General features: G+C 49.3%; 6 protein-coding genes across 6 annotated transcripts; 3 read left to right on the top strand and 3 right to left on the bottom strand.

Moving 5' to 3' along the window:
- Positions 1–986: 986 nt before the first annotated feature.
- EPUS_04261 (uncharacterized protein) lies at positions 987–2372 on the top strand (the record flags this gene model as incomplete). The annotated part of the gene is made up of 1 exon (XM_007803357.1): positions 987–2372. One exon carries the CDS (start codon positions 987–989, stop codon positions 2370–2372), a length of 1386 nt encoding a protein of 461 aa, XP_007801548.1.
- Positions 2373–2876: 504 nt separating this feature from the next.
- On the top strand, positions 2877–5735 carry EPUS_04260 (uncharacterized protein; the record flags this gene model as incomplete). The annotated part of the gene is made up of 2 exons (XM_007803356.1): positions 2877–3335; positions 3381–5735. The coding sequence occupies 2 exons, from the start codon at positions 2877–2879 to the stop codon at positions 5733–5735; spliced, it is 2814 nt and encodes a 937-aa protein (XP_007801547.1).
- Positions 5736–6385: 650 nt separating this feature from the next.
- EPUS_04259 (uncharacterized protein) lies at positions 6386–9085 on the top strand (the record flags this gene model as incomplete). Its single annotated transcript, XM_007803355.1, has 1 exon — positions 6386–9085. The coding sequence occupies one exon, from the start codon at positions 6386–6388 to the stop codon at positions 9083–9085; it is 2700 nt and encodes an 899-aa protein (XP_007801546.1).
- A 2408-nt stretch (positions 9086–11493) lies between these two features.
- Positions 11494–14504, bottom strand: EPUS_04258 (uncharacterized protein; the record flags this gene model as incomplete). Its single annotated transcript, XM_007803354.1, has 2 exons — positions 11494–14257; positions 14323–14504. 2 exons carry the CDS (start codon positions 14502–14504, stop codon positions 11494–11496), a joined length of 2946 nt encoding a protein of 981 aa, XP_007801545.1.
- A 2401-nt stretch (positions 14505–16905) lies between these two features.
- EPUS_04257 (uncharacterized protein) lies at positions 16906–19662 on the bottom strand (the record flags this gene model as incomplete). Its single annotated transcript, XM_007803353.1, has 1 exon — positions 16906–19662. One exon carries the CDS (start codon positions 19660–19662, stop codon positions 16906–16908), a length of 2757 nt encoding a protein of 918 aa, XP_007801544.1.
- A 471-nt stretch (positions 19663–20133) lies between these two features.
- Positions 20134–21985, bottom strand: EPUS_04256 (uncharacterized protein; the record flags this gene model as incomplete). Its single annotated transcript, XM_007803352.1, has 6 exons — positions 20134–20382; positions 20436–20609; positions 20668–20967; positions 21016–21305; positions 21352–21511; positions 21692–21985. The coding sequence occupies 6 exons, from the start codon at positions 21983–21985 to the stop codon at positions 20134–20136; spliced, it is 1467 nt and encodes a 488-aa protein (XP_007801543.1).
- Between the last annotated feature and the right edge of the window lie 1672 nt (positions 21986–23657).

The following is a 23657-nucleotide window of genomic DNA, read 5'->3' as shown; positions in this document are numbered from 1 at the left end:
AACTGCCTACCAGCAAATCCTCTCGGTTAGCCCGGCCCAACTCAGTCCATCACCATGTGCAAACTCTATATCCAACACTACACCTCCTGCAGACACCAGAAGACCGTCGAGGTCGCTATCTGCAGAGAATGTAAGGAGGGTCGGATGTGCGTTGATCGCTGGATTGAGAAACCACCCCTGATCGGTCTTTGCCTTGACTGTGTTCAGCGGGCTGTCTATGAGTTTTACCTTGCGACGATTGATTGTGATTCTGTCATGAGTGATGGGTGAGGTGCCTGGGATGGGACAAGTGCTGCTGGGCCAGTATTTGGGCGGGTCGCTTGCTTGCTTGTTTGGGTGGCTAGATTTAGTTGAAATGTTAGGTGGGCACGGAGGAATACACATAAAGATTGGGTTGGATTTTCAAGGAGGGTATATTTCCGTTGGTGGTAAGGTAAGTGGTCTTTGGTTAGGTGGTTGGTTCTGTGGAGTAGCTTCTGTACTGGCTTGTATTGTTGTACAACATTATTGTTTGGTGAGCTGTATCGGCACTTCTTTTGCGTGGTAGGTATTTCGACTGCGGGAGTTGGAGCTTGATGTTCGTAGACCTAAGCTTTATGGCAGCTACTTACTACGGAGTTTGTTACGAACTAAATACTAACTAATTAGTACTAATCAACTAGTACAGCGGTACTGTAAGATCGCAGGGCCGAATACTGTACAGTAAGCACAAGATCTGCGGCAATGAGCGTAATCTGACTCAGATCCCGCATCTGATTCACTTCTCTTGAACACCCCAGTATTCTACATCCTCCAGCTTCGACAGCTTCACTGCTTTCTCGAGGTAGAGGATGTCGCCTCCTTTCGTTTTAGCCTGACTGAACATTCCTCCGGCTCCCCCTACCGTCACATCTTGATTCAGAACTTAACCTAGCCTTTGTCCTTAGGCTACAACCTCCGAAACCTTCCATACCGTCCTCTACAGCTTAGCCGTAAGATCGCGTAGTATGGATGCGGCAAAGACACTCATTCGTACGGTTGTGCGCTCGTTCTACTCCAATCCAAAACAAATTCTCATCATCGATGCGCTGCTCATCCACTCTGTCCTCCACGCTGACGACCTCAATATCCTTCTTTCCACTCAGCAAAAAGAGATTCGCAAACTTGTAGCACCTCTGAGGAAAGCTCAACTTCTCGACAGCCATTCGAAGGTAGAAGCCAAAGTTGGTCAGACACGCGGCGCATCTCGGGACTACTACTACATTCCTTTCCACCCGGCTATCGACGCGATCAAATACCGCATCACGAAACTTACTGACAGAATCAAGGACCTTTATAAGCCCGAGACAGAGCGCAAGGATTGGCGTTGTCCGCGATGCAAGTCAGAATATGACGCCTTTCAGGTGCTTACTTTTCATGTCAACGACGAAGGATTTGCCTGCGAGAAGTGCGGGACCACCCTTGAAAAAACCCCGCAGGCTAAAGATGCTGCGGGCATGGTCGGGCACGAGAAGCACTCTCGGCTTATGGACCAACTGAGCAAGATCCTCTCATTGATGCAACAGGTTGATCGCCTACAAATCCCCGAGAATGATTTCGACACGGCATGGGAGAATAAGAAAGAAGTTCCTCGAGAACGAGGTCAGCATGCGAGGAGAGAGTACGTTGACGTACCAGGGTCCATCAAGGTTGCCAAGGCAGGCAGGACGGGGCCGGAGAAGATCAAAGCAGAAAGTTTGGGTATTAATCTGACCAGTGGAGAAGACCATGATGCAGCCGATGAAGCAAGGCGGGAGGCGAAGAAGGCAGCATTGGCGAAGCAGAATATGCTCCCTGTCTGGCATACGCAGAGCACGGTGTCTGGTGTTAGTGATGGAGTTGTGAAGGCTGAAGATGCGCTAGCGAACGGCGGAATACTAAAGAAGGAAGAGGATATTGATGAGAAGAAGCCAATCGTTGACGAGCAGGATGACCTCGCCGCTTACCGCGCAGAAATGCAACGGGAAAAGGAGGAAGCGGAGCGAAGAGCTGCTGAAGAAGATCTGGAGTCCGATGAGGGAGATGAGGATTCTTTTGAAGATGTTCTTTCGACTGGTGTGGGCACGCCATTACCTGGGACTACAACGCCGGCCTCGTCATCTCAGCAATGGCAACAACCGCCTATGACTACAAATGGAGTAAAGCGGGAGTTCGACTCCGATTCAGGACCTTCCTCGGACGCCAACACGCCTGCTGCTGGTACTCCTTCGGCAAACGACGGCAGCGAGAGGGAGATCAAGAGGGTTAAGTTTGAAAACAGCGTTGAAGCTGCCAATGGTGGTGACAAGGCTGGTTTGATGACAGTAAAGAAGGACGAGTCAGACGAGGAGGAGGATTTTGAAGACGCTATGTGATGCCAACACTCTTCCGTCATGTATTGATTGGACTGGAAGGGATGTTCCGTTCATGCCAGATATACTTAGCAAGACGTTCAGGCTATGTATCATGGCATTATCTGGAGCTTAATGATGGGATGTTGGGTCGCCAAAAGGCGCATGTAGCGCTAGGCTCTTTGCTGTGCACATTTCTTGCAGAATAGCATACCACGCGGCACAGAAGCTCTCAAACAGCCATTGTAGTCATTCTTAATCTGAATCACCGGCTGAATGTGTAGCTATTTCATCCATCTTGAGCATTCGCTGTGGTGTATCATTATGGTAACAAACTTACACAATCACCCCTTGATAGGAACGTCTTGGCAATGTTCCCTGGCAACTTATTTGAGCCGCTCCATACATGAACAACTATAAGTATTTCTTACACCAGTTGACAGCCTTTGCTGTGCTTGAAAGTACAGTAATGAATATGGGTATTTTTCTTTCTTATGAGAAGAGCCCAATCATGTAATTATCATCAAAATGCCTGCGACTATGGCGGGGCGAAAAAGGGTCTTCGATTCTGTCTTCCCATCATCGTGTCTGAAGGACCTTGCCCCTACGCCAGTGCTTAGCCAGACCGAATTTGATCGATCAGTTAGGGATCCCATATTCTCGCCTACTTTACGTCCAGCACCAGAAGCTTTAACTACGTACCCGGAACACGTCATATGGGACAGAGCGTGGCATGCAGCCACTTCGTTTCTGACCCTTCCTGAAAGAGACTTTGTGGAGCGAAGAGATCGACGAGATCTCGACGCTTTTGCAGCGGCCTATAACAAGGTACCAAGAGACGCATTTGAATCGATTCGCTACGTTATCTTGAAGCACCAGGAGGAACGAGCACGTGAGCAGAAAACAGAGCACGAAAATTTAGTAGAGTGGTATACAAATCATGTTCGAGGGCACTTTCTAGCACACTCCAAAGCCCCTCTACTACGAGTAAGTCCAACACAGATGTCCTTCTGGCGCGTCTGATCTTATCAGCAATTTTATGGTGAGGATGCTGGGCAAGTTCTGCTTCGAATCCGCAACTCGCTAGACATGATTCAGTCTGTCTACATATATCCTCTCATGCAGTGCCTCCTACCCCATCTTACGTCTTTCGAAGCAAAGCTATCGAAGAGCAACTTCCAGCGCGATCTTCACGCACTTGCGGCTTATGCTTTGCCGCAAACGGAAATCGAAGTCCTTCTGACCAGGTTTCTCTCCAATTGTAGCAGGAAAATATTGGGCATCGGGGATGAAGAGTTCGAACTCAGTGCTCAAATCTCACCGTACCCACAACACGATCTGGACACTGAAATGCAACCAGCTGTGCCTCAAGTCACGTATAGGTCCTATTACCCATCATGTGTGAGTATGAGTGAGCTAGATGAGGCCAACGATATCTTTGTCGAGCCGAACGACGTCAAGCAGATACGGAACGAGCTTTTAGCTCTCATGAAAACATGGAGCAGTGTCGGCCTTGGGGGTGACAAGGCTCGCAAAATCTTCGCTGCCGTTCTTGACCAAATGCTCACGGAGTTCGTCAACTGGTCGTATGCAGGCATTGACGATGACGAGTCGGGTGTGCTGCCTCACCTCAGGTATTGGATCGAAAATGTCTTTTCAAGATACGCCGTACAATTCTTGAATGCTCTGAGAAGTGGAGAAACGGTGTTCTTTGATCGCTCATCCGAGATCAATCTTTCAGATGTGCAGAACTGGCAAGAAATGGCGCTTACTCGACTAGGAGCGTTGCGGGTGGAAGAGCTTTTCGAGATTGTCATGGATTGGGATAGCACGAAAAGTCGAATCGATGACCTCAAATACTACATCACGAATCCATCCACTCGGACATACCTTACAAGCAATTTTATTGCTGTCTTATCTTCTCGCCTGCTTCAGCCCGGGGTCTCCACGCTTCATATTCTTCGTCTCTATATATCCATAATACGGGCATTTCGGCGACTCGATCCGAAAGGAGTTCTTCTCGACCGAGTGGCCAGGCCTGTGCGTCGCTACCTACGTGATCGTGAAGACACCGTTAAAGTCATTGCTACCGGCCTTTTCAGCGACGTGGAAGATGTTGAGGGCGAGCCTCTGCCGCCGGATGCCGAAGTCCTGAATGAGGCTGCCAGTGAGCTTAAGGAGCATGGTATTGACAATGCAAAGGAGGACGAAGGCGATACCGATTGGAACAATCTGAATTGGGTCCCTGACCCCATTGACGCAGCATCGGACTACAGGAAGTCAAAGAACTTTGATGTAATTGGAAGCCTCATGTCTCTTTTCGAAAGCAAAGACACTATCGTGAAAGAGCTCCAAACAATGCTTTCAGATCGACTGCTCAAGAACCGCAAGGACTTCAACCAAGAAACCACGGTTCTAGAGCTCCTAAAGATCCGGTTTGGGGAGTCTGTCCTTCAGAGCTGTTCTGTAATGCTACGGGATATTAAACGTGAATCAATCAACATTAACCAGACAATCCGTCAAGAACAGGGTCTCGAGCCATCCAAGAATGAAACAGACAGAGAAATCTCCTCTACTTCTCAACCCGATCTTCATGCAAAGATTCTTTCCCACCTCTTTTGGCCTACTCTCCAGGACCAAACCTTCAAAGTCCCTATGCAGATTATGGCGCAACAACACCTGTATGAGAAAGGCTTCTCTGCACTCAAACAATCGCGAAATCTGACGTGGCTTAATGCTCTTGGCCAAGTGGAAATAGAGCTCGAGCTTAAGGACCGCTGCTTCAGAGGTGAAGTGACCCCCTGGGAAGCCAGCGTCATCCATGCATTCGACTCTGACCCTGCAACGACCTCCAATTTGTCAATATCACGAACTGTCGAAGACCTTGCTACCGAGCTAGAAATGTCGCCGCTTCTTGTCCGTTCAGCCTGCAAACTTTGGCTTAGCAAGTCCATCCTCACAGAAACAACACCAGATACATATGAGGTGCTTGAGACACTCCCTGATGGTACAGACGCAGCTCATGCTACCAGCACCATCACTACAGCCACTCCCAACCATCCTACATCAGGTAGCCTTTCATCTTCCTCGGCAGCCGCCGCAATCGCCGCCGCTGAAACGGCCGCCTCGCTGGCCGCACATTCAGCCTCGGAATCCCTCCTCCAACAGAAGATGGCGGTGTACCACCAATTTATCCTAAGTCTGCTTACGAATCAAGGTGCGATGCCCCTGCCCAGGATTGTCATGATGTTGGGTATGGTAGTTCCTGGTGGATTTCCTTTTAGTAATGAGGAGTTGAAGGATTTTCTGGGAAGGATGGTTAGGGATGGGGAGGTTGAGATGGGTGGCGGAGGCGTTTATAAGGCAGTGACAATGGGGCAAAGCTAAGGAGTTGTAGAGCCAATGGAAGGCCTATCTGTGGGTCCAGTTCTAACGAATCGGAGCCTTGGCTTTGTCGGCCATCTGAGCGCCCAATATGTGACTACAGTCCTGCTAGACTCTTTTGCGAACACATACTTCATCCTGATTATATTCTTTGGTAGTGGTATGGTGTAGAGCTGGAGGATGAGATGTCTATGTTCTCAGCCTTCAACAAAGAAATTGCTGCGGATCATTCCTTTCCTGATTAAATCTTACATAATCAGTCAGCCCTGTAAGTTAACTTAGTTAGCTCGGGCGTTGCTGCGGGACCGTCGAGCGCTGTGTCCACTAGTCACTACATAACCACTCGGAACCAACGAACGAGTGAATGCCTACTCGATACTGAGCTCTTTCTACCTGTATACTGCACTAGCAACACACGGAGAATAAAAAGGACGTACACTAAGTAGTAGAAGAAGAAGGCTCCACTGTCATGAGCACAACCATTCCACCTTGTTGACCCCAGCCCCTGCGTGTGCAAGTCATATTGCATCCGCCTCGCCTCAAATACGCAGAAGGCTGGTAAGCCTTTGGGGCGAACTGGTTGACCAGTCCCCCGCTTTTCCCAGTCTCCTTACGCTTCACGAAGTGTTCGGTCATTCAGAATATCCTTCATTATGGAGTTCCCCCTTGGACTGACAGAAGAAGATACTCCTCATTCAGATCCGATCTGCCGGAATACCAAGCGGGTGATGTCAAAACTCTTAGGCGAGAGAGAAGCGGAATGGGCAGCCGTTACCAAGAGTGCTCCGCTCAATTTACTAGATCTACCAGTGGACGTTCTGAAGGTGATCATCCGAGAAGTAAGCTATTGTATTCTGTCATTAGGCGTCGCTAAAGTCTTTCAAAAGGTAACGCATACGAACGATCTGACTTCCCTTGCACTCTCTCACTCGGCTCTGCATGCTCTCGCAATACCTCAGATATATTCGAGATTCGATATCGTGTGGCCAGACGGTCACACGACCACTGACAATCGGACAGGAGTCGATGCTTTGACATATGGCCTGGCAACTCTGGTCATGGCAAGGGACGTCTTCGGAGAGGCTCCCAATCAAAAATATTCGCATCATCACATTCACAGATGCAGTCAGTGCGGACGCCTCGATCAGTGCCCTCATCCTGCCAGGCCGGCCTCGAGATGGCAGAAAACCAGACGGGGTAACGATTTCGCACAATACACTCGCAAATTCTCATTGGGCAATGGACCAGCGGATTGGGTTCAGGAATATCTTATCACAAAGGAAGGAGGAAAGATGCTGGGTACACTTGTCGCTCTCGCAGTTGGCCGAATGAGGAATTTGGAGACATTTATCTGGGATATGCCGACAGGCGTCCTCCGTGACGTTTGGCTCGCGCTAGGCTCGTTGGCAGATCGAGACGATGGACACGAATCTCGACTGGAGCGAGTATGGGTGCGGTGGCATGACAACTCTGAAGCCAGTTCTCCTCCAGGAAATCCCACTTTGATCCCTCACAATTCCCAAAGCGGCAACCCTCTCGCTCCCACAAGCCTACCAGCGTCACTGTTCCAGATTCCACCATATCCTCGCGTTGAATTTCCTACTTTTTCAATTCTATCACCGCTGAAAAGCCTTAGCGTTCTTGACATCGATGAGTTGCCCTACGTGCAGGAGATGAGCATTCTCATTGAGCGGTCATTCCTTCGGTTGCGTGAGCTGAGGGTTGGCCTCGCTCAGCACGCCCAATACGATACTTGGGCAAGTCTTCCAGAGGACAAGATCCATGTAGGGCCGCCAACAACAGATAATGCATCTTCCTCTCCAGGCGGATTACTGGGGATTCTGCTGGGAGGACTGAATGAAACCTTCAGTGGAAATTCTATCGTCGACTCCATCGAAACCACCAATGAGGATGCTCGAACCACAAACGAGACAAGACCATTGCAAACCACCTCATCCCAATCTACAGGCATCCCATCTAAAGGTCTAGACTTCGCTAGCAAAGTGCAGGAAACGCATGATCCGTCCATATTCCAAAATATATCAACCATCAAAGAGACTCTTGAAAATTCTAGCACACCTGTCGTCAACTTTGACATCAAGATGCAAGAGCTCACAGACTCGCTTGCCAGCCAGAGTATCCTCGACTCATCAAAGCGGGATTGTAATGCTGAATCAAGTCGAAAAGCTTCATTGTCACCTCTCAAGCTGAAATTGGATGTCCTTGAGCTTGAACGGGTTTCAATTTCGATTCCAGTACTTTCAAGATCAATAGAATGGACTGGTCTAACATCGCTTACCATCTTAGGGTGCCGTCAGCATGAAAAGCTATGGGGAGCATTACGTAAAAAGTTCAGTCCGCAGACCGAATTTGGCATGCCAACAGCATCGACCAAAACATCCTTGAAATCTCCGAGGACACCCTCTACTCCAAAATTTGCCTTCCCACCACAAGACTATCCACTAAAGCTTAAACGCCTGCATACAGATTGCGTTTCCTACTCCCTTATTAACTTCATCAGAGACACCCTGGCCCCAGACAGTCTAGAATGGCTGTTCCTTCAAGAAAACAAAATGTATCCCTCGAACGTCACCATCGACCAAATTTACCGCGGGCCGCTCCGTCGACACCGAGCCAGCCTCAGAAAACTTCTGATCGGGAGCGGCGACCGCACCGATGATGACGGCGCCGTCGCAGCCGGAGGAGGAGGCCCCAGCAGCCGCAACCGGCGCTGGACTCTAAACCGTGAAGTCCTTACTTTTATCCTCAGTGGCCGCATGTCGTGTCTCCGCGAACTAGCCGTAGCGATCGACTACAAAGATTGGCATTTCTTCCTTCAACGACTGCCCTGTATACCCCATCTCCGTTCCCTGCATATCCCACACGTCTCTGAGCATGTCCATGGCAGAAATTTGGACTCGAGGGAGCTGGCCCTGCAGATAGTGGACGTGGTTGCTCTGAGACCAGAGTTGGAGCTCTGCTATCTAGGGATTCAGACGAAATGCTTTGAGATCCTGGAGTATGCGGCGGGCCATAAACCTTCGGTTTCGGATCTTGCATCTGCTTCGCACGGCAGCGGTATTAATGGCGGTGGGTCGGATGATGATAGTGACGATGCTGATGGGGCACACCAACATCACCATACCTCTTCTGACCATGGTGGTATTGGCGAGGATGGGGGTTCGGAAATTGGTTCCGCAAGGGAGGAGGGCGACTCGGACGTGGATGATGACGAGCGGAGTGAGAATGGTAGATATACCCGGAGTAAGATGGCGAAGGTTTTTAAGTTGAGGGAGATTTTGTTTTATGATGATAAGGTGTCGATTTTTAGGGCTAGGCATGGGAGATTGTGACTGTTGAACAGAGAGTCTACGGGGAGCGAGGGAGAGAGGCATAACCAGCGAACGAGCGGGTGCTCTGAGCGAGTAACTAGTTCTTCTTCCATAAATGCAAACCACTAAGCCGGTACAATATGATACAATGCCACACAATGCCATGCAATGTGATTAGCACACCGAACTCGAGCCAGAAATCCAAGGAACGAGCATTTAATCAATCAATCAACGAAGAGAAGACCGACTGTCTCTCAGCCCCGTCCGTTATCCATCTTGTTCCTACGAAGGTCTGATGCTGCTTCCCGTGCTGAAAGTATGTCGCCCTGAATAACGTCCCAGAAGACCAACTGAATAACTGACTGATATGCAAACAAACCCGAGCCCCTCGTCCTTGTGTCATAAATTCTTAGGATTCACGTCTAGTATATTGGAAACCGGAGATCGACTTAAATCCAGTCGCTTGTGCAGCGGCGAGTTACAGCTAAAACGTCTGGGTGCAAGTCCTACTTAAACATGGAGATGCTTCGCAACGTGGTCGAGAAGAGGAGAACAAGGTGGTCATGAATCCTGCAAGAGTTGGGAATGATACGACTTTATAGCAAATAATGAAAGTGTTTTGTCGGGCTCACGGCTGTGACTTATGACTCCTTCAAAATCATACTTCTTGCAAAGATGGCGCCAGCGGAAGTGAAGCTGAAGTGAGAATATTGGGCATGTATCTCCAAGTCCAGCAAAGCAGGTGAGATGTGTTTCTACAACGCAGTTCTCTGCATAAAAGGACATGAGCTCTGCTTGTTGACACGGAGAATGTCCAACCAAGCGCACAGGGTCTTTTCTGGGGCCGGATTCATCAGTGGAGATGTTCCACTGACCAGCGAAGTACTGCGTCCGATATTGGATCCTTCCAACGAGGCTTCGTTCGTGCATAATGGCGTCAGCCAGGAGTGACGGGTTTACTTGGGAGCCTCCGACCTAAAAGGGCTGCACAGAGATTCTTTGCACGTTATGTCTCTCGACATGAGTACCGCCTGTGATAGATATGGAGCGGAGCGGAATGTAGCGGAACAGGGGGGGAGTAATATCGCATTACGGCTTCTGAACCACTTAAGCCCTGAAACTGAAAACCTGTGGAGTAGGGGTGCTGTTGTTCATCAATCTGTTCCGATTGTAAGATGCTCAATGTGATCCACTAACTAGTAACTACATGAATACCGCCGACAAGATGATCTTTCCCAAGCCCTTAAAACTTTGCCAAAGCAAATCTTGGCCTCCTCCACTCTTATCTTCCTCGGACTTGGCTGCTCCTCCTTGAAATCTCGTCTTCTAGGACTACACGCCTCATCTTCACCGTGCCTGCATGGCTTCCGAACTTGGCATTAAGTACTGGTGTCCATTACCTTTCCTTCACCGCCATTGCGGTATCGGTCAGGATACGCCCGTGTTTTCCGAGACGGAGTAAGGATCGATGTGCTGGCTGGTTGAAGCAGTTTTAGACGAGGTCGGGTGGTCAGGACTCAGGAAAGCGCCTAACAGGTTAACGCGCCTAAAGAAGGGCGTGGAGGGACCTTCGGACTGGAGCTGGCCTTGGTAACGTACCCAACTGTCTCATGCACTACAACCCCATATGCACGATTTTTAGGGCCGATATCTCCGTTCATACCAATTTCAGCTCGCCGCCATTGACGAATAGTCATCTGAGGGCAGTGGGCTTTCGATGTATTGTTTCTGGAACAGTTTTCTTTCAATTCTATCTTCCGAAATAGGACCAGCAACGTCCGAATAATAGAAATATATGCTCCGAGACCCAAAACGCCAAGTAATTTTGGTGCATTGGCTGTTGGGTACGTTATGACGGGTGCTTCAGGAGGCCCGATGTCGCTAAAGTTTTGCTAGAGTGTTCTAATGACGCTCTAATCTTGGCCTAACTTACATTGGTTACTTTCTGGTGAACGACTCGGTAACATTGCTTGTTAGAACCTCATTACCGCTCCTTGCTTTTCTCCACGTCCAGCGTTATTATGTAACTTACGGCCGTCGAATTCATAAGATAAAAGAAGCCAGAATCAAGGGGGGAGGGGGAGACGCAGAAACCAAATCCTAGCTCCCGGGTCAGATTCAAAGCAGCAAAAACTGCCAGTGCGAGGGCTGGTGTGGAGTCGGTAACCGTAACGTAAAGATGGTGATCGACGTTCACTCCCGGCCTGGATGCTATTGGATGTAGATAGTTAGTCGGTGGTGCGTTCCGTTCAGGTGATATTGGAGGCTGGAGCATGGAGTTTGGGACTGGATCTTTATATTGGCTCTGTGGTTTCGCTGCATTACTGCCGAGGATGGTCACCGTTCTCTGTGACATATCGAGTCATGCACGATGCGGGAAGATCTCTCCATCGAAATCCGACAGGGCTCCACACACCAACTCCTTCTATTCATGTATCCTCCACCACCTCCACTACTCTCTCTCTGCCCCTGATCGCCAGATCCACCGCAGAACTCTTCGACCCGGTGCCCACGCTGCCCATACTCCTTCTCCTCTCCCGATCCTTGCTCGACCCTCCGCCCTGTCCCTGACCAGGCTGCTGAACCCCACCACTCGCCTTACCACCCCCCCTTTCCTTCTCCCTTTGCGTCTCCACCAATCGAACCCTGCCGCCCTCCCCAACCCGGGCCTCCAACCCAAACCCCTTCAGTACCTCATCCTCCCGTCCTCCCCTCGCCACCTCCCTCGCCTCCAAGCTCTCCACCAACCCCTGATTCTCCCTGTTCCCCTCTAGCAAAAACTTCAAACACATGACCGCATGCTCTTTGATATACGGGTTATGCGCATCATACTGCGTGCAGCCGAGGATGACTTCCACACCGCCGTGTTCACGGATCTGATTTTGCACCGTCGGGGATTTCCAGACCAGAGATGACAGAACGAGAACGATGAGTTTCTTCAGGTTGCGCCATTCGAATTCGGCGGGGTCTTCGGTTCCCAGAGGTGGGGACTGTGTATGATCATCTCCCTCGGCGGGTGGAAGGGGTTCTTCTGGTGAGGCCCCGAGGCCTGGGTCCATGCTGGTGGGGTCGTAAGGTCGTTCGACCGCGACAGGGGCTGGACTTGCAGGGTTAGCGGCGGCATGTGAAGCCGTGTCTACTCCATTGGTTGTCTTTGTTGGTTGTAAAGGGGGAAGTTCTGTTATTAGAGCAGCTTTCGGAATGCTGGCATCGAGTTCTTTAATCAGTGTGACCAGGTCGTAGACGATTTCCCAATCGACGAGCAGCCCTTTCCAATCATTGCTTTCTGTTAGGACGGCGAAGAATTCGAGGAACTGGTAGACACCTTCATAGACTCTCTCCATGTCCCATAGATTCAACGGAAAGTCCTCGGCCAGTGCAGCACCCGCTCGGATCTGGCCTTGAAGATAGATCAAGGCGCATGTCTCGGGGACGATGTTACCGCGGAAAACGGTGAAGATGTATCGAACCGTGAGAACGTCAACCCGAGTGAGAGTAGCTGGGGCTCTCGGAGTCCGTGCTTGACCATTAGAGTCCACAACTGCTGCTGGCGAGTATTTGGATCGAAAGATGTGCGTTAATATTTTAATCACGACCGCTTGAGCGGGCGAAATAATATCCTTGGCCTGACCAAAATCCGAATATGCATGCGACATCAAGCCGTTCTGCAAAATTGCCTCCATGATCTGAACCATCATCTTGAAATAGAACTCGTCGTCTGGTAGGTCCCAAGCGGCAATGAATATCAATAGCTCTCGAAGGACGTTTCGGCCTGCTTGTTGTGCCAGCAATATATGACAACGCACAGCTTGCATATTCTTTGCCCCATTTCGTTCTCCACCTTTCAGTCCGAAGCTGTCAACAATACCTGCTTGTATGATCATTGGTAATGCCTCAATCTCGGTAGGTCCGAGGACTAGCGGTACATCGGTGAGAAGACCACGTTCTTGGTCTCCAGGGTTCCGGTAGTCTTCTTCGTCTTCGTCTTCCTCTTCTTCCAGGCTGTCGGCATCGCCATCCATGCTTCTCTCACTTTCGCCCACCCCACTCTCAGTGTTAACCTTCAGATCGTATGTCTGCTCACCATTGGCTCCCATCATAGGCGTAGCTTCTTGCAGTCTAGCCATCAACTCATCCTTGGCTTCCTGGAGAGTCTCTGCTGCGGATTGTGAACTTCGCGGCATACTTATATCATCATTGGTAATTTCCGTGTTCATTGTAGTGGCATCGCCATATTGGCTCAAATCCGGCAAGTCAGTCCAATTCATCCCACGAGCTTGGCCGGCCGCAGCGTTTCGATCTATGCTGACAACGGCTTTGCGGACAGGTGGTGAAGGATTTGTGACATGTGTTCGAAGAGGAAAATCCTTGGTCGGCAGCTGAGCTCGGAGTGCAGCTCCGACTTTCAGCAGTGCCTCGGGATTCTCATCCAACTGGCTCGCACTTAGACCCGACAGTCTCTCCATATCTGTTCTGATTTTATCCATGAGCATTCGAGCAGCGCCTTGGGTGTTACCATCCGGAGCTCTTTCTGTGTTCATTAGATCGAACAATGCGTGCACATCATCAATGTTATACCCCAGGCTTCCTTCAGTGGTGAACGTGCCAAAGTTTGGTAGTTTGTCTACTGTGGCTTTGATTCGTGCCTCTCTCGCAGTTTGAGACATTGCAGTCTCCGTGGACGCTACAGCTGGCGGCGCCTCGACTTCTGTCTGCTGAGAGTTTCCGAACAGATCCAACCACAAGACCAGTTTCCGGTGCTCATTATGCATGATGAAATTGTGCAAGAATTGTAGGCATGTAATGAGCAGCCGCTTGTAAAGATTGACAATCTTCTGCCAGCGCTCCTCATTGCGTGCATTCGCCTCTCCGTCGAATCCTTGGGCGGTGACTCTGACGCACACATCGATCAGCTTCAAGATTTGCTGATCGAAGCCTTTCTCTGCAGCTAAATTTTGTGCCTTCTTCGTTGTTGCAAGTAGGTTTCGTGCGATCGTACAGAGGTCATTAAGCCGTTCAATATCCTTGACAAGAGTGAAGTAGTTGAGAGCGATTAGGTCTGAGGAAGAGCCGTTGTGGGTTGCTGAGAGTGGATTCTTCCATTCGAAGGATTGAACCTCGAGGGCCGGTATAGCTCGAGTAAGAACGTCTGTGAGGCCCTGCCAAACAGTCGGGGAGAAGCCCAGGTTTTGTCTGAATAGGTGTGAGTCTGAAGAGCAGCTGTATTGTAGTCACTGCCAGTAAACAAAAATACTCACCGGACATCACTTTCTTGATGGCTTTTGTATAGAATTTGTTTCCCTGCGTGCAACATGTGCTCCAACCTCTTATCGTCGATCATGCCCCTCGTCTCATAGTGGCTCAGTGTGCCTGCCAGCACAACCTTGAGCAAGAGTTCTGGTGCGGTGCACTGTGTCCGTGCTGAATCTTTGTCTGCCATTTTTCGTGGCTGTGATTCATCTAGTACACAGTCAGAAGTGTGGTTGAGCTCTGCCTCTCTTTTGCAGCTCTGTGCTACCACGGCGCAGTCGTGCCACTGGATGTCCTCTTCTTCTAACTTGATACATGGAGATGTGAGCCGCAATAGAATTTACACTGTAGTAGAATTTTCCTTTCACATCTTGAGTCAGCACAGAACAAAATACTGCCAAGCGGTGACGCGGAAGGTTCAATTCTTGGCAAGCCAACACAACACGTGCTTTACCCCATAAGTACTCCGTAGAGTACGGAGTCCTTCTCTTCTCTATATATATAGTGAAGTTATTGCCTCCCTTCCAAAGTTATTCTATTTCTATTTAGTTTGACCATCCGTGAGACAAAAGACGCTTACAACATTGTAGGATAAATTTATGATATAATTGTGTCTATGTACGTAGTAATGACAGGCTCGCTGTGGAGAGAGGACCCTTGCGGCCGGTGCCTTACCAGCGCGTTACTGATACTAGTTCACTTAGTGCAGCCAGCCAGGTCAGCAGAGACACGTAAGTGACGGGTGAAAACCAATCAGACTTCAACTCCACTTCTGTTCTGAGGCCTCGTTTCTACAGTAGACCAGTACGCAACAGGTCAGACGAGGTGAGAGAAGACTAAAAGAGATCGACTTCAATTAAGCACTGAACTGAGCTTTCTAATCTCAGTTCTAGCCAAAAAGGACATGAAACGTGTAAAACCCCACTCTTCGATCTCATTTTGGTTAGGATTTGCGGGCAGTGGGTCCTGCCGGATGTCATGCGGCTCCGCCCGCCCCATAGTGTAGATCAGCCACATCCTCTTGGTGAGATGGAATCAAACAGATAGTATAGAATCCATCTCACTCACTGTGCATCAGTCTTCCCATTCCGCGCATTGGAGCAACTAGTAAACGAGGAAATTGATCAACTAAATTTCAACCTTCAACGTCCCGAAACCCTTAACCTCGATTGTGGATTGCAAGTTTTTGTCCATGAGCCAATCCTTTTCTCCCTGCAATATTGTGAGCATTGTAACTGTTAGCTAGTCATCTAGTCAAAAGTCTGTTCTAGTGGAAGAATTTGATGGACTCTTGATTCCCAAGTCCCGTCCGCCAGAAGAGAACGGAAAGGGGACTATGTCCTCCTGCTGATTACACATTTTGTAGGATGCAGTTGATTGCAGAAGGCATTGTCTCCAAAAAAATACACAGTAAGGAAAATAGAAAGTGTAGAAAGCAAACGTACATCAGTCGGCCGCCGAGGCGATTTAACAATAGTATGATTGACTCCCTCCTGTTTGTTACCCGCACCTCAGTATCAGGCCTCCAAGACGTTGTTTCTCTTCTCGATAAAAAGGTTCACAAAAATTTGGGGTGTATGAAAAGCGTACATAATAATCAGCAGCCCCTTTTGGGAACATGGCCAACCAGCGGATGAGTTTAGGGCGGACGAGGTAGCGCTGTTCCACAGTCCATTCTTCCCCGTGGGTCGGCCAATTCTTCTTCTGTAGGGAGGTCGGCATGTGGGGGGCAACGTTAGCTGAGAGGTAAAGGCGGTGCTTCTGCGAATGAACTCCGGTCTTCGAAGATCGATTCTGGGAGACGGTCTCAGTCTAGAAATGCTGATGTAGGAATTCTTGCTCCTTTGCAGGCGGCGATTCATCCATTTATCCCACAACCCCTATGCCCAACTGTTTCGTATGCGGACGTATGCGGACGTTAAGGTGTTCGAGGACACCAACGACTCGACTGCGATTTTCCATTTCATTGGTGTTGAGGATGTGTTAATGCAAGCGCCTCATAGATCCTGAACGGCCGTAGCTTTGCGGATGGTATCTCCAGGTATGAACGGATCCTTCGAGGTCTGCAATCCCTACTAACAATCTTGATGGAGACCCTTGAGTGGGCCGGCCATGCGAGTGACTTGGAACGGTAGACTGCTTGGTCAGCTCCATTGGTGTCAGCAATCGATTCAGTCGTCCTTCCACCTGGGTGGGTGGGACAAACCCCGTTTTAAACTGAAATCGCTTCTAGGTCAGCCAACAGTGGGATCTTTTCCAAAGGCTGACAATCGGTCCTTCTGCTGGCGCTACTGCAAGAAGTGCATGGCCATCGACCAGTCTCGGTTCAGTTATGACCCCGGCCAGCCCTCGATGTTCAGCAGAGCCGCATGGTGGGCCGATCGCACCTGCTTCTCTCCAGACGTCGCTAGCAAAGGTGGGGTATCCAGCACATTGGATGATGATTGGTGGTGATTCAAGATACTCCAGAAGCACATTTGGATCACTCTATGAAATGGAGACATCATAGTCATGCGTTATGAGAGCTGTATGATATAGCACAAGAATATTTAAACATTGTACAGCTCCGGCCTTCCAGGTCTTATGGGCTTTCAGTCAGAAGTCTCGGTTGCACACGGCGAAGGAGTCGTAGGCTGATGGCGGACTTCCAGTGGACCTTGGTTATAACTAAGAAGTGGCCTCTGATCACTGGGTTGAGTTGCTTGACTGGATCTTGTGTTTCCAAGTTCGCCATTCACGACGATGTGAGGTGTCGGAACTTTCAGGAACTCGTTATACCCCACAGAACTGAGCTCTTCTTGGGGTCTCGGATTTCCCGCGCTCAGATTGCCCTGTGAGCCCGATTCGCGAAGGACAGCGCGCTCATCTTCGTAGAGATTTCCTTGCAGAATGTAGCCATACTTGGCAGAAACGGGCGTGCCTTTCGGATTCGTGGGACCGGAGACATCTGAAAGGGTCGAAATTGGAGTTCTCTCATCGGTCATGCAGAGATTGGTCCAATCTTTCTTATCAAGGTCTTTAGCTCGATGAATGATGCATTCGAAATCATTATGAACCTCGTGTGCCCTGGGTCTTTGCGCTGGATCGAGATGCAACATCTTCGTCGTGGTCTGGAGTATTGACATGTAAACTCCGTATTGCCTGCATCTGGATTCCAGAGCATCTAGACGCCGTTGGACGAAAGGTTTCCATCGGACGTAACTTTCGCCGTCAAGATACCAGAACATAGCATCCTTCGACTCAGTGACATCGTTCACCATGTGCCGCTCGCGCGAATACGATCCCTGTTCATCGAAGAGCATTCCAAAGGTCCAAAGGAGTGTCTCAAGGAAAACGCATCCCAGCGTCCAGATGTCGTATGGTGATGACGTTCCCTTATTTATGAAGAAGTCTGGGGCTTCGTAGGCTGGTGTACCATGTGAGCAACCTATCCTCAAATAGCTCTCCAGCAATCCACCCGACCGGACTTGCATGATCTTGGCAGATCCAAAGTCAGCGATCTTCAGTGTCGGGAGTTCGGAAACACCATCTGAAAAGTAAAGAATATTTTCTGGCTTGATATCATGATGATAACCGCCCATCATGTGAATCCGGCGAACTGCATCGGCAAGGCCACAGAACTGCGCGAGCATCCACGTCACAAATTGTGCGTTGACCTCTGGGCGTTGGGGTGGACGACTCCAGTACTCACGAAGATTTCCATCCGCAAAAGGGAAAAGCATTGAGAACTGGCCATCCTGGCTCCAAGATGCAAAATGAGGCACAATATGCTTGTGGCGCTGTTTGGATAGCTCTTTGAGAACTTCAGCTTCATTTTTGAACTCCTCAGCTGAAATGGACCCTCGGAATTTCTTGAGCGCAAAGAATTCGCATTTGTCCTGATACTGATATGGGTATCCTTCGCTGACCGTCCTGAATTCGTGATGGTCTGTCTCTATGCGAATTTTGTACACTTCCCCGTACGCACCATTTCCAATCTTCTTCCCTTCATTACAATACTGAATGGGCAAAATGGTGTGGCGATGGAGGTCGTAGGAATGCGCTGATGCTGTTTCAGGTTTTGGGAACTTGTGAGCACAGAATCGCCACTGATGATCCACTAAGTTTCCGAAGTCTACGGAATCGGCACCCTCGGGACAATGATCTCTTTGTAGTGGAAGAGTGCCAAGATGGACATTCGTGATGTCAGATTCCATCAGTCGTAGCAAATATTTGAGCGGCAGTTTGTTGTACACGAAAAGAGCTAACAAAATGCTGGCCTTGGTCTTGACATCTCGAACAAAGCCTCTCTTGTCAAACTGGCCATTTTGCTGGTAACGGCGGCTTTCGACGTCTTTCAAGGAGTCGTCTTCGTTGATCAGATGTTCTGTTGTGGTCTCGGACATGATCTCAGTGAGGACATTGGAAGGGATGTACGATTCACCAATGAAATTTTTTCTGGATACAAGTTGCGCATCAATGGATTGTCTGACCTTCTCCGCGTAGCAGGAAGCTTCTTGAGGAGGCTCCGATGCGGTATACGTCCATGTTATTTCGAGATGGAATTTCACCATCTCGTTCTTAGCAATGAACTGGACAATCATGTTAGAAAGTAAGTTCAGCCATTTTGCTTCTTCGTTAAGAGGGGTCGAAAAGCAATACTGCTCATCCCGAAACAGCTTGCATGTGCCTTTCTTACGGTAAGTCTGCCGTTCCATGGTGGTGGGATATTGTCGCAAGCGTCGTTGAGCCTCATTGTTAAGCATGTGGTAGGCTCCCTCGTCTTGCCAGTTGAGGTCAAATTCGAGGACGTCTAATCGCTCGTCCTTGAACGGCTCGTTTGAAATGCTCTCAAATTCAATGATGAGATAGCAGAGGAGCCTTGAAGGGACAAGCGTCTCCCAATCACAGCCACCGCTGTAGAGTTTCTTCCTTCTGGATGAGCGAACAGTTTCATTCTTCAGAAGGAGGGAATGTTCGGACGATGTTAGGGTGTTAGAGAAGACACGCCGAACAGTCCCATCACGTACTGCATCGTTGATCAAAATATTTCGCGGTTTACGTGGCGCTTGCAAGGGAAGTTGGGAATAGTGGGTGGTTTGCGGATCCTCAGCGGCTTGATCAAGGGTTGTTGATGTTGTGCTTCGGATGGGAGGTTCCCCATCCGCCGAAGCCCTAGAAATTTGGTTTGAGTCTTGTGCCGGGGATGACGATTCGGATCTTATCGATTGAGTTGTACCGTCATGGTCCTTGGTGGGTATTGGCTGACCGGTGGTAGAAACCGGGTGGGAACTTTCTTCATCCGAGCGGGTTCTCCAACATCGAATCCATAAGGACACCCCCTTGTTGAACTTATTGGAAAAGGGCATGAAGTCTGAGTAACTGCAACTTCCTCGCAATCACTATCATTCCAGTGGAGGTGGCAATCGAAACAGAATTTAAGGGGCGAAAGAACTGCGTATTGCAGAGTTCTACGGTACTCAGGCATTGTGCGATCTATTGACTCTTTTCCAAGGCGTTCAAGAACTAAGCGTGGGCGGTGCAAAGTGCGCCCATCGTGGCTGGCAACCCGAATGATTCTGGCCAAGGGACGCCAGTTGAGACATGCAGCATTTGAGCCTCAGGCGTAGGCACTGGAACTGCCTGAGAAACTTGACCAGGCCGTCCAGGAGATACTGATGTGCAGGTTGTCCGATATCAGGCTGTGGCGGAGATGGGGCTCGTTCGCTTTGAGGCAACCAGACCCACATTTTTTCCAGCTTCCTATTGGAGTACGGGAGAAGAGTGAGAACGCCCGACCCAAGGCTGAATTTCATCTTGCTGCTGGTTCCAAAGGAGTTTCACGTTCCCTCTTCCAGTGACCGAGGATTCTCCTCGTTGCAGTTACGTCGATGGATGCGTCTTACGCCTGACAAGCATGCACACCAAACATTCGGGCTAACCCTGCCCATCGACCACCATAGGAAAAAGGTCAGGAATGTCAGGGGAACGGCAGCCGCAACGTATATCCACCAATTTTCCAGAATTACCAGCTTACCAGGCCTTCCAGGAGATCGGTCGGCATCCACGAAAGCAGTCGAGAAAAAGCTCTAGTGCAGCTCAATCAGCGTTTCCATGGGTGTATTCCTGGGACTAAACGTACTGATACAACTGTTGCAGGGAGATAGATCAGCATGATCATCGTCAAGAGCTTGACCGCTGCCGCATCTTGTGCACTGCTTTCGGTGAGCTTGTGAATCTCTTCAGTTTCTTCACGAGCGTCGTGACCAAGCTCTCGAAGAGCAAATCCATTACCCAAGTCTAAAAAGCTCGCAACCTGACGCCATAGCATTAGGGCGAAGAGAATGACAACGCCTCAAGAACGTGAAGCTTACTAGTTTATCCGTGCCTCGAACCTTGAGACGTAAGTGGTCAGCTTGTTTCTGGAGTGCGACTAAATCTCCTCTCTTGCGGCGGAGATGACACTTCGTGTCAGCATAATGGGCAGGACGTTGGAATTGCTCATTCTCTTGACAGCATTCGAGCAATTGCTCGACTGTATCTATCGTGGAAGAAAGCACGAGAGATACGTCAAGGAGATCATCTTGCAGGATTTTGATCAGCTGTCGAGCACCGCAATGAGTGTAATCGACTGGTCCAACGCCCTCACCATTCGCTAGAAGGACCCTCTGGGACTACTCATATGTGAGCACTTATTTGCTTTACTATGTAGCACAACTTACATGCTTCTCGGCCACAGTTGTCAGATGCACCAGGTAATGGCGCCAGTTCGCCGCTGCGAAGCTCAGTAAAAGCACATGAGGCGCAAAAGGGTTGATATCTTCTGGTTTTTGACAGTCGGCCACCTGCTGGCTCAGCAACTCTTTGGCAACAGGCGACATGGCCACGAATATGCAGGTCGCCGTTGTGCCAGGCGCGTCGTATCTGTGATATACAGCAGTCTGCCGCAAGGACCATGGTCTATTCGTATTCCGCTCATTCTGTTCCACGAAACGGAGTCCGTACATGCACTCTATGACAGTCAGTGTTGTCACATCAGTTCCGCGCAATCATCCTACCAAATCCACGCCTTTGACTCGAATCTGGTCCTCCGAGAGGCCAATTTTGGAAGCGAGGCGGTACAATCTCCACTTCAAAATCTCTTCTTCCAAAGTAGAGCAATATGTTCCTGAAGGAAGATGGTATTTGGGCTTCTCTGAGGAGACTCCCGAACATGGCCTGTGAAATAGACAAGCAAGAGTGTGAATTTGCTTGGTTGATGCATCTTTACCCTTATTAGCCAACAAGGCCTTCTGGCGATAGCATGTATCTTACATTGCTCGGAACTTGGATCTTGTCTAAAAACGCTTGATCAAAGATATGACCTTTGTGTAGGATCTAAATGGAAGGATTACATACGCTAAGGAGACTTAAGATTCCCGATGCTTCATTCAGCACCATCCATTGTGATTCGGTTTCCGGACGCTTTGTTAAAGAAGGCAAGCCACTGTCATCCCATTGCTCTTGAACCTCGGCTCTCTTCTCTCTAGTGTTTCTGCTGAGGTCCGAAGGGGGCTCAATCGTTTTCTTTAAAATTGGATCAAGGCTGTCTTTCTTACAACGCGCTGGTGTCGACAGCAAGACTTCGATCCCCGGCTCGACAACTCCTGGGTTCAGGAATAATTTAGAACTTGCTTCTGCAAAATTCGACATTGTAATGCTGAAGCAACCAAGAAATAAAATTGCTCTCTACGAGAGAAGGTGGGTTGTGAAAGGACGGGAGCCTCATAATGCCTTTCAATCCAGGATGCGTTCTCGTTGAGCCTCAAGTTAAATCTGACAGGGCTACCTGCAGTATCCTGAAGAGTCGAGCAAGAAACGCCCGAAGCCATTTGGTGCGGATCTTCGCCATTGCGCCGGAAATGGAAGAGCTTGCCTTGTGTTAGGGCAAAAGGACCGTAAAGGACCGTAAACTAGCTTATGTCTGACACTTTGTGTTACCCCTTCAGTCATAGCATTCAGGTTAAATTTCATGCAATGCGGTGGCTCAGACATTAGAAACATCATGGTCTACCAATACGTACTTTTACATTGGGGGTTGCTCCTCCGCCCTCTGACGCCTGCTTCACAATTGTAATCCATTGGATTGCCTTTTCCCCTTCCCTCCTCGCCTCATTTTCACTTCTCCTATTTCACTCCACACATTTAAGGTCTGCAAGTTCACAAGAAGACACTCTCTAGCCACTTCTTCACAAAACGCTACCAGATTATTTATTAAACACAAACCTGTTCACTCCTTTACCCTAAGCACTCTCAAAGACTATCCAGCCGCTCGGCCCGCTCCTATGCCACTGCATTCACTATCCCCATTACAGCAGCAAACGATTGACGACTACCACATCAGCGAAAAGAAACTGTTCATGTTTCTCAATAGCGCGTTTCCACCCAACGACTCAGAAACTAAGCCACAGTGGAAAGTCAAATGGAGGCGGAATCAGTACGTAATCTGTGATGCTCCCAGGGACCTACGGCCCGTAAGTTTAAGTCCAAAGGATCCGAAATTGATGCCCCTCCTTTATCTCTCCTTCTCACATGCTACTAGGATGAGGTAGCCGAGATCCGCTTATGAAAATAAAACTCTATAAGCTGATGGTCTAAATGGATACGAGGTATTACAGAAAAGCGAGAATCTTGGATAAGATGCAGCGAGCAATTTCATATTGTAAGACAGAGAAAACTGAGGTAGTCCACACTCTTTTTCTGGTATCCCTTCTGCTGCGTGCAGGTGCTAGCGCCTGTGCATGGTGATTCATAAGTGTGTGCCGGAGGCCATTTGTTGAGGAATAATGGTTCCTGCAATAGAGGCTGATTATATAAGTGTATCTCTGTATTTTATGACTTTCTGCCAGGGGAATGATTACAAGTAAAAAGGAGTGAGCCATGAACCAGAAGGGACTCGGCTCGGGCCTGTGCAGCAAGCCTGCTGCCTAGAAACATGTGAGTCTGCGCATGAGTGATTTGTGCCTCAGGTTTACCTAGATGAGACCAGCCTGGAAGTTAGAGCGGCATCACCCCTACTAGTACTACGATACCAGACATAATTGATGTTAGCCGCGCGCTAGTAGCAGGGTAGAAAAACGCCTCCTTTACAGGCCCCCTAACGCTATGACCCCGCTGTCGCTATTATACGCTATGGGGCTACGATGGGCTACGAGAGGCCATAACAACTGCTTGGAATGCTGTACTAACGGCCTATCTCCTAGAGCTGACTGAGTCAATGTCAGCAAGGTGCCAGGCAGTCATTGATGCTAATGGAGTGCACACTCGATATTGAGCAGGATAGACTAGTCCTAATCAAGCGATTTTGTGGCGTTATATCTTGGCG

Source organism: Endocarpon pusillum (assembly GCF_000464535.1).
Source record: "Endocarpon pusillum Z07020 unplaced genomic scaffold scaffold218, whole genome shotgun sequence".
Taxonomy (NCBI): domain Eukaryota; kingdom Fungi; phylum Ascomycota; class Eurotiomycetes; order Verrucariales; family Verrucariaceae; genus Endocarpon; species Endocarpon pusillum.
This window is presented reverse-complemented; position numbering and strand designations above follow the sequence as displayed.